General features: G+C 39.5%; 1 protein-coding gene and 1 long non-coding RNA gene across 4 annotated transcripts in view; both read left to right on the plus strand.

Annotated features, from left to right (window-relative positions):
- The window catches only part of LOC139461005 (endothelin-converting enzyme homolog), an 84,400-nt gene extending 78,100 nt beyond the window's left edge, over positions 1-6,300 (plus strand). For all 3 annotated transcript variants that reach the window (XM_071242472.1, XM_071242475.1, XM_071242473.1), the window contains one exon: positions 5,128-6,300. In XM_071242472.1, the coding sequence (XP_071098573.1) occupies positions 5,128-5,227 (100 nt within the window). In that variant the 3' untranslated portion in view covers positions 5,228-6,300. The remainder of the gene's footprint in view (positions 1-5,127) is intronic.
- A 2,549-nt stretch (positions 6,301-8,849) lies between these two features.
- Positions 8,850-10,300, plus strand: LOC139460561 (uncharacterized). Its single transcript, XR_011652808.1, has 2 exons — positions 8,850-9,355; positions 9,395-10,300. It is a non-coding gene; the product is annotated as an uncharacterized lncRNA (long non-coding RNA).
- Positions 10,301-10,956: the final 656 nt, after the last annotated feature.

Genomic DNA, 10,956 nt, shown 5'->3' on the forward strand with positions numbered 1-10,956 from the left:
TACAACACAGGTAGAACACAGAACACAGGTAGAACACAGTTAGAACACAGTTAGAACACAGGTAGAACATAGAACACAGCTAGAACACAGGTAGAACACATAACACAGGTAGAACATAGTTAGAACACAGTTAGAACACAGGTAGAACATAGAACACAGCTAGAACACAGGTAGAACATAGTTAGAACACAGTTAGAACAGAGGTAGAACACAGGTAGAACATAGTTAGAACACAGGTAGAACACAGTTAGAACACAGCTACAACACAGGTAGAACACAGCTAGAACACAGGTAGAACACAGGTAAAACATAGTAAGAACACAGGTAGAACACAGGTAGAACATAGTAAGAACACAGTTAGAACACAGGTAGAGCACAGGTAGAACACAGCTAGAACACAGGTAAAACACAGGTAGAACACAGCTAGAACACAGGTAAAACATAGTAAGAACACAGGTAGAACACAGGTAGAACACAGCTAGAACACAGGTAGAACATAGTAAGAACACAGTTAGAACACAGGTAGAACACAGGAGAACACAGGTAGAACATAGTTAGAACACAGTTAGAACACAGGTAGAACACAGTTAGAACACAGCTAGAACACAGGTAGAACACAGCTAGAACACAGGTAGAACACAGGTAGAACACAGGTAGAACATAGTAAGAACACAGTTAGAACACAGGTAGAACACAGTTAGAACACAGCTAGAACACAGGTAGAACACAGTTAGAACACAGCTAGAACACAGCTAGAACACAGCTAGAACACAGGTAGAACATAGCTAGAACACAGCTAGAACACAGCTAGAACACAGCTAGAACACAGGTAGAACATAGTAAGAACACAGTTAGAACACAGGTAGAGCACAGGTAGGACACAGGTAGATCACAGCTAGAACACAGGTAGAACACAGGTAGAACATAGCTAGAACACAGCTTGAACACAGGTAAAACACATGTAGAACACAGGTAGAACACAGGTAGAACATAGCTAGAACACAGCTAGAACACAGGTAGAACACAGGTAGAACACAGGTAGAACATAGCTAGAACACAGCTAGAACACAGCTAGAACACAGGTAGAACATAGCTAGAACACAGCTAGAACACAGGTAGAACACAGGTAGAACATAGAACACAGCTAGAACACAGGTAGAACATAGTTAGAACACAGTTAGAACAGAGGTAGAACACAGGTAGAACATAGTTAGAACACAGGTAGAACACAGTTAGAACACAGCTACAACACAGGTAGAACACAGCTAGAACACAGGTAGAACACAGGTAAAACATAGTAAGAACACAGGTAGAACACAGGTAGAACATAGTAAGAACACAGTTAGAACACAGGTAGAGCACAGGTAGAACACAGCTAGAACACAGGTAAAACACAGGTAGAACACAGCTAGAACACAGGTAAAACATAGTAAGAACACAGGTAGAACACAGGTAGAACACAGCTAGAACACAGGTAGAACATAGTAAGAACACAGTTAGAACACAGGTAGAACACAGGAGAACACAGGTAGAACATAGTTAGAACACAGTTAGAACACAGGTAGAACACAGTTAGAACACAGCTAGAACACAGGTAGAACACAGCTAGAACACAGGTAGAACACAGGTAGAACACAGGTAGAACATAGTAAGAACACAGTTAGAACACAGGTAGAACACAGTTAGAACACAGCTAGAACACAGGTAGAACATAGTTAGAACACAGCTAGAACACAGCTAGAACACAGCTAGAACACAGGTAGAACATAGCTAGAACACAGCTAGAACACAGCTAGAACACAGCTAGAACACAGGTAGAACATAGTAAGAACACAGTTAGAACACAGGTAGAGCACAGGTAGGACACAGGTAGATCACAGCTAGAACACAGGTAGAACACAGGTAGAACATAGCTAGAACACAGCTTGAACACAGGTAAAACACATGTAGAACACAGGTAGAACACAGGTAGAACATAGCTAGAACACAGCTAGAACACAGGTAGAACACAGGTAGAACACAGGTAGAACATAGCTAGAACACAGCTAGAACACAGCTAGAACACAGGTAGAACATAGCTAGAACACAGCTAGAACACAGGTAGAACACAGGTAGAACATAGTAAGAACACAGGTAGAGCACAGGTAGGACACAGGTAGATCACAGCTAGAACACAGGTAGAACACAGGTAGAACATAGCTAGAACACAGCTTGAACACAGGTAAAACACATGTAGAACACAGGTAGAACACAGGTAGAACATAGCTAGAACACAGCTAGAACACAGGTAGAACACAGGTAGAACACAGGTAGAACATAGCTAGAACACAGCTAGAACACAGGTAGAACACAGCTAGAACATAGCTAAAACACAGGTAGAACACATGTAGAACATAGCTAGAACACAGCTAGAACACAGGTAGAACACAGCTAGAACACAGGTAGAACACAGCTAGAACATAGCTAGAACACAGGTAGAACACAGCTAGAACATAGCTAGAACACATGTAGAACATAGCTAGAACATAGCTAGAACACAGCTAGAACACAGCTAGAACACAGCTAGAACACAGCTAGAACATAGCTAGAACACAGGTAGAACACATGTAGAACATAGCTAGAACATAGTTAGAACACAGGTAGAACACATGTAGAACATAGCTAGAACACAGGTAGAACATAGTTAGAACACAGCTAGAACACATGTAGAACATAGCTAGAACACAGCTAGAACACATGTAGAACACAGGTAGAACACAGGTAGAACACAGGTAGAACATAGCTAGAACACAGCTAGAACACAGGTAGAACACAGGTAAAACACATGTAGAACATAGCTAGAACACAGGTAGAACACAGCTAGAACACAGTTAGAACATAGCTAGAACACAGGTAGAACACAGGTAAAACACATGTAGAACATAGCTAGAACACAGGTAGAACATAGCTAGAACACAGGTAGAACATAGCTAGAACACAGGTAGAACATAGCTAGGACACAGGTAGAACACAGGTAGAACATAGCTAGAACATAGCTAGAACACAGGTAGAACACAGCTAGAACATAGCTAGAACACAGGTAGAACACATGTAGAACATAGCGAGAACATAGTTAGAACACAGCTAGAACACAGGTAGAACACAGCTAGAACATAGCTAGAACACAGGTAGAACACATGTAGAACATAGCTAGAACATAGTTAGAACACAGGTAGAACACATGTAGAACATAGCTAGAACACAGGTAGAACATAGTTAGAACACAGCTAGAACACATGTAGAACATAGCTAGAACACAGCTAGAACACATGTAGAACACAGGTAGAACACAGGTAGAACACAGGTAGAACATAGCTAGAACACAGCTAGAACACAGGTAGAACACAGGTAAAACACATGTAGAACATAGCTAGAACACAGGTAGAACACAGCTAGAACACAGGTAGAACATAGCTAGAACACAGGTAGAACACAGGTAAAACACATGTAGAACATAGCTAGAACACAGGTAGAACATAGCTAGAACACAGGTAGAACATAGCTAGAACACAGGTAGAACATAGCTAGGACACAGCTAGAACATAGTTAGAACATAGCTAGGACACAGCTAGAACACAGGTAGAACACAGCTAGAACACATGTAGAACACAGCTAGAACACAGCTAGAACACATGTAGAACATAGCTAGAACACAGCTAGAACACATGTAGAACATAGCTAGAACACAGGTAGAACATAGTTAGAACACAGCTAGAACACATGTAGAACATAGCTAGAACACAGGTAGAACATAGCTAGAACATAGCTAGAACACATGTAGAACATAGCTAGAACACAGGTAGAACATAGCTAGAACATAGCTAGAACACAGGTAGAACATAGCTAGAACACAGGTAGAATTTAGCTAGAACACATGTAGAACACAGGTAGAACACAGGTAGAAAACAGCTAGAACATAGCTAGAACACAGGTAGAACATAGCTAGAATACAGGTAGAACACAGCCAGAACACAGGTAGAACAAAGTAAGAACACAGTTAGAACACAGGTAGAGCACATGTAGGACACAGGTAGAACACAGTTAGAACACAGCTAGAACACAGGTAGAACACAGCTAGAACACAGGTAGAACACAGGTAGAACACATGTAGAACATAGCTAGAACACATGTAGAACATAGCTAGAACACAGGTAGAACATAGTTAGAACACATCTAGAACACATGTAGAACATAGCTAGAACATAGCTAGAACACAGGTAGAACACAGGTAGAACACAGGTAGAACATAGTTAGAACACAGGTTGAACATAGCTAGAACACAGTTAGAACACAGGTTGAACATAGCTAGAACACAGGTTGAACATAGCTAGAACACAGGTAGAACACATGTAGAACATAGCTAGAACACAGGTAGAACATAGTTAGAACACAGGTTGAACATAGCTAGAACACAGTTAGAACACAGGTTGAACATAGCTAGAACACAGGTAGAACATAGATAGAACACATGTAGAACATAGATAGAACACAGCTAGAACAGACAGAGAACACAGCAAGGACACAGGTAAAACACAACTAGAACACAGGTAAAACACAGATAAAACACAGCTAGAACAGACAGAGAACACAGCAAGAACACATGTAAAACACAGCTAGAACACAGCTAGAACAGACAGAGAACACAGCAAGAACACAGGTAAAACACAACTAGAACACAGGTAAAACACAACTAGAACACAGGTAAAACACAGGTAAAACACAGCTAGAGCAGACAGAGAACACAGCAAGAACACAGGTAGAACACAGCTAGAACACATGTAAAACACAGCTAGAACACAGCTAGAACAGACAGAGAACACAGCAAGAACACAGGTAAAACACAACTAGAACACAGGTAAAACACAACTAGAACACAGGTAAAACACAACTAGAACACAGGTAAAACACAGTTAAAACACAGCTAGAACAGAGAACACAGCTAGAACACAGCTTGAACACATGTAAAACACAGTTGGAACACAGTTAGAACACAGCTAGAACACATGAAGAACACAGCTAGAACACAAATTGAACACAGAGATTGTCAGTGCCTTGTGATAACGTCTAACAAACTGTCCTATGTTCCAGGGTGATCGGGCCCGTGTCCAACTCGTACGACTTCTCCAGCGTATTCAAGTGTCCGGCCGGAGCACCGATGAACCCCAGCAAGAAGTGCACAGTCTGGTGACGAAGACGTAGCCTTAAGTGATGGCCACATATCTCAGCACCCAGCAGCTCCATCGCAAACACTTCACAGGGTTCTACACACTATGTTCCTTCAGCACACATCAATATATATACCGTATTCGACGTAATAAGCGCCCAGGGCGTTCTCAAAATTTGAAATGGGGGCCTCTTATTAGAATATTATTTTGGTGGCAAAAACAGAGTTGAAAGATAAATTTCGTGGTTTGTGGTGACAGCCTGAAATGTTTATGTGCGACAGATATATTTTTCCAGAATTTAATTGCCCATAATCAAGGGTGCATATAACACCCAAGTGCATATTATTCATGAATAAATAAGTCTTGTGTACAATGATCAATCGGAAGGGGTGCTAATTGGGATTGTTCACTTGCCAATATATTAGCAAATATCGCCATGGGCGCTTATTAGAGCGGGGCGCGGTATGTCCTTTTGCCGTGTACTTGCTGTTGTTTACGGCCTGGCTCTAGCAAAGGGATCTCAGTGAGCTCTCAGACCAATGAACACTCAGATTACACGGCACAAATGGCAATATTTCACGTGCAACATATGCCATAGGTCTGCAACCATCTATACTCCACATGGCTTCAATGTCAGGCAGTTGTAGACAAACTTCATGCAGGGAGTACGGCTCCTTTGATTTCTGTGAGTTCTGCGAACACCTGGCGCCATCACTGATATTCAGTGGTCCATTCATATAGTTTTCACACCTAGTTTGCCTTTACCCCTAATGAGGAGCGGTCGGGTAGCCTAGTGGTTAAAGCGTTCGCTCGTCACACCGAAGACCTGGGTTCGATTCCCGACATGGGTACAATGTGTGAAGCCCATTTCTGGTGTCCCCTGCCGTGATATTGCTGGAATATTGCTAAAAGCAGCATAAAACCATATTCACTCGCTTTACCCCTAATGGAATCTGTTTCGGCAGATAATCAAGACTGGTTATTCTCTGCATTGACAATTAATATTATAGGCAGGCTTTTTTGATTACCTGAGTAAAACTGTACAGTCACTACTACACTGGAAATTGGTTGTGTGTATTCACGGTGACAGAGGAACATAATGGGGAGAGGTGTGTTTGCTTTATAAAACACTCAGCTTGCTAATTAATTCTGCTGACTTCAACAGAAATGTTGGATAGACTATATCTGTATCTGTTTCAATACTGTGTATAATAGTGTTGTCATGTCTCTTTTTATGACCTCATCGACAGGGTTGTTTTTGGGGGGTGAGGTAGCAGAGTGGTTAAAGTGTACTCTTGTACCATGCAGGCCAGGGTTTGATTCCCTCATGGATGCAATGTGCTGGACTAACACTTAGACTTAGAACAAAATTCTTTAAAATTATTTTTTCTAAAGAACCTTTCCTCTTCTGCTTGATGTGGAATCAAGGAAAGTAGACTTGGTTTAGTTTGATCTAGACTTGCTTTGACTTGTAGTGAAACAGTCATGATGCAGGACTAGCATTAGCAATGTGCAGTCTGTGACTTTAGACACTGTTCCAAAGCCCAAGGCTAGAAAAACGTCCATCGGTCTTGTAAGCTTGAAAATAAAAGTCCATTCTTTAACATTAAGATCTTCAGAAAATGATGTTTGGTGACAGGTTTTGGCTAGTAGAGTGAAAACAATCGGCGCATTTGTTGTCTCACACCATGAAATAGCTGTATATTACAGCATCAAAACATACTCCTGCTAATTCAATGCACGGTGCTATTTGTTCTGTAATTCACTACAGCTCGGTGGTTACACAAGAAGTTGCTAATGTCTGCATTCTTTCTGACTATGCATGCATTCCTTCTGACTTTTATATATTTAAATAAAGATAAAGTTTTCGTCAACTTCAATGTACATGCATGACCAGATTGTTTTATACAAGTATCTAACTACATTTTGCCATGTCTACGGTCAAACTTTTCCCAGTCGAATACAGTAAACTATGGTTATAGCGAACTCACTAATTTTAGTTTGTTATAACCATAGTTCATTATAAGCATATATACATCTATACAGCAAATGGCCGGGGCCAAAAATAAAGTTGTTATATCTGTCAGTTCGTTATAAGCGTGTTCGTTATAAACATATTTTACTGTAGTTTGTACCTATCTCTTGAGACCAACAGGGTCTTACATCAGTCTGAAGTCATGTATATCAAGACCAGTGTGTACTTTCAAAGACTGTCTGTGTTCAACATCTTCATCCCAAATGATACTGATGGAAAATGGTGCTTGGCCTTCCAGCTGTCTAAAGCTGCAAAGGTCAAATCAGGTCAAATCAGGTGTGCTATATTGGAATTAGGAAACTATTTTGGTTTCTCTCATCTGCATGAAATTCACTGCTTTGGTTACTAAATGTGAACCGACAAAGAGATGTTATGTAGTTTATGCTGTTGCTTATGTCGAATCCACAAATATAAATATTTTATCAGTTTGATATCAGGTCAGGACCACAGAAATTTTTCTTCATGTGAATTAAAATTTCTACTTTTCATAAACTGTCAACTATTTTGCAGGACAAACATGTTGAATGGGACAAGTCAGATGTTCTGTTTATTATGTATTTTTTCTGTTTGTTGCATATCGTGTGAACTTCATTCACATACATTATTTTTCTATCACATTTACATGATTTAATAATCTTCAAGAACCAACACTTGTCGTAAGAGGCGATTAACGGGATCGGGTGGTCAGACTCGGTGACTTGGTCGATACATGTCATCGTATCTCAATTGCGTGGATCGATGCACATGATCTCAATCACTGGATTGTCTGGTCCGACTCCTGTATTTTCAGACCGCCATCATATAGCTGGAATATTGCTGGGTGCGGCATTAAACAACAAGCAAACAAACAAACAAGATTTAAATATGATTTTAATAAAGCAGGGACCACTTTATTTTTCTGTTTTACAAATACACATCCTCTCAGTGATGAAGACGTTAAAACAGATGCTGTGACTGATTGATGCTTATGTTGAACCCTGTGTTGGTTGTACTTTCAGTGCAAGAGGTTTGGGGATTTTATTCTCAAATCAAACTATACAACAATGTTTTTGTGTGTGTGTAAATTGGTCTGGCCCTTACGGTCTCGTAATGATTCTTATATGGTTTTTTTTATGAGACGACAAAGAGTTAGTGTTTTATAAACATCTTGATTATATTGTAACATGCTATGACGTGAGCCCCGGTATACATATATGTACACTATTGAGGCCACAACCTTTTAATTCTCATTTGTTTTTCAAAAAGGAGCTTGACTAAATGCAAGGTATGATAAGGGCCTGTTTCGTCAAACCTTTGAAATATTAGTAGGAAAATTATCGGGCTTTCAAATAGCAGGATAGATGTTGTCAAACGGATAGTTATTTCACAAATTTGTAACTGAAGAATTGATATTGTCAAACAAATATTTGTAAAAGGCAGACCATTATTAAATAGTGTACGAATAGAATATTACTCTATTTTTTACATTCTCCGTCACACATCAACTGACGATGATCAAGTTTTCCAGATGTGACCAGTCGTTAGGTTAACAGCATCCTCTTAAGGTTGTGATAATGTGTTTTATTGCAGCTAATAATGTTTTTTAGTTAACCTGTCAGAATACATTGTTTTTCTTTCATTTCTGTATATAGTAGGGAAAGGGCTTGTAATTAATGTGTGTATTGGTTACAAAGTGTGTGTAAATATTTTTACCATGGTCAATAAAGAGTATTTATTTTTCTTGGAGAGATCTGATGTGACCACAACTGTTCACTATTTCCAGTGTTAATTGTCTCAACACAGAGGTGCCCATGGACTATGTGTTGGGTGGGCATATTATCAGCATATGAAAACTGTGTCCTTTCAGTTTGAGAATTTGAATATTTGAGTAGGATTTGAACCCATTTTGTTTTTGGACGAGAATAGGGACCCAGGGCTTAGCAAGGTAGTCATCAAAGGGCAAAATTGTACAAAATGGTATAAGATGCAACATTTAACATGGGGTATTGTTTATATTTTGAAAGATTTTTAACAGTTCTAAACTGAAAAATTAAAAGCTACATTTCGGATGGAAGAAAATGAAAGAAAAAACATTCGTAATTTTGTTTTTCTTTCTTGAAATAGATCATTCATACAGGCAGAGACCATATAATCTATTATATGGTCTCTGATACAGGGAGATAATATGCAAGAAAAAGTACTATGAAAAAATCTTTTGCAAGACAACCTGATGAAATACCTTGCAGATACATATGATCTGTTGGAAAGAAAATAGTTTGTCTTTTCGATGTCAAAATTTGTATAAAGAAAAAATTCTGTGGGTTTCATAACATTTGTGATGGGTAGTGGTTCATAGTCACATCAATAAATTCCATTGGTGGCGGTTCTCAGAGAAGTACACCCTATACCAAAATACCCATCAATCTGAAATGGTGAAGAATCTCTTTACTTACTGATGGTTGATGTAACATTCTGGGTTGGGTCTCAAGATGTTTATATAGAAGCCCAGGTGTTGGATCATTGATCACTTCAGATTGGTACTTTGTTCCATGTTTGGGGCTACCAACTTTTGCAGTTTTGCCCAAATCATGATTATATATTAGTGATCAACCATTTCATATTCTGGGGAGGCTTGGGATTTTATTGAAAAATATAAATTGTCAGCAGAAATTCTTGAAAATAATAATTGTTTTAGACTGTTGGAAAAAAAGAAACTGCCTGTCACAAAAAAAACATTGTTGCAAGGTGTTTTTATTCGGGCTCATAGTTTAAAAAAAAAAATTCTGGTTATGAAGCTGAAAAAATTCTTATCTCGATACAGAATCCCAATTCCCCAAACATCAAATGGACGGTCCCTCATAGTAAACTGGTTCTTAGTGTTTAATGGACATGTAGAATATCTGCATAATAATTCTTGTTCAGGGCTTCTTGGACAGATATCAGTGCCCAGATAATGAATATGTAAATTTGTAAATATGTATATAAAGTTGTCATGGCAATCGCCACAGTGCCTCCAAAGTCAATGTCTTCCAACATGTACTATAGCAATATTCATATTCAGTAATAAAGACTATTTATCATATTCTTCTTGTTTTATAATGCTTTGGTCACGTGTTGACCCATCTGCAAAGGACATCTCCACCTGTGACAATAGAGATTATTGTACGAGCATGTGTGTCATACTGATAAAACACGTGTCAGAATTCTTGTATTTCTCAATAGAGGGTGCGGTAATATATGAATTAATACATGTTTTGTAAAACCAGTATGACACACATGTTAGTGTAATCATTCTTTATTACCCAGTACCCATTATTTCTTATTCTTTAGGGCTCCCCTTAAGAAAAATGCACTGATCACAACCGTGGTCTTAGTGAGTGAGTGAATTGGGTTTAACGCCGCTTTTAACAGGATTCCAGTTATATCACAGTGTGTCAGCTTAATGTGTGAGGAAAGCCCGAAGTGATGCAGGTCTCAGACGTTTTCCACTTCGGTGAAACCCACGAGCACGGGTATGGTGCTGACAAACCTAGAAACATAATCGAGGCGAACCAGGATTCGAACCCACAATCATAGGTTTCTGGCGTGCCCAAGGGACGCGACTCTGCACAGCGAATCGCGGCGCCTTAGACGACTGGGCCATACGTGCCCCCCCCCCCCACCCCACCCTGTGGTCTTAGAAAACCATAATTGTCTAACGACGACAACAATCTTCAGCTATGACGTCATATCGAGTGC

Source organism: Haliotis cracherodii, unplaced genomic scaffold, assembly GCF_022045235.1.
Source record: "Haliotis cracherodii isolate W230 unplaced genomic scaffold, xgHalCrac1.p SCAF_14, whole genome shotgun sequence".
NCBI classification, from domain to species: Eukaryota; Metazoa; Mollusca; class Gastropoda; order Lepetellida; family Haliotidae; genus Haliotis; species Haliotis cracherodii.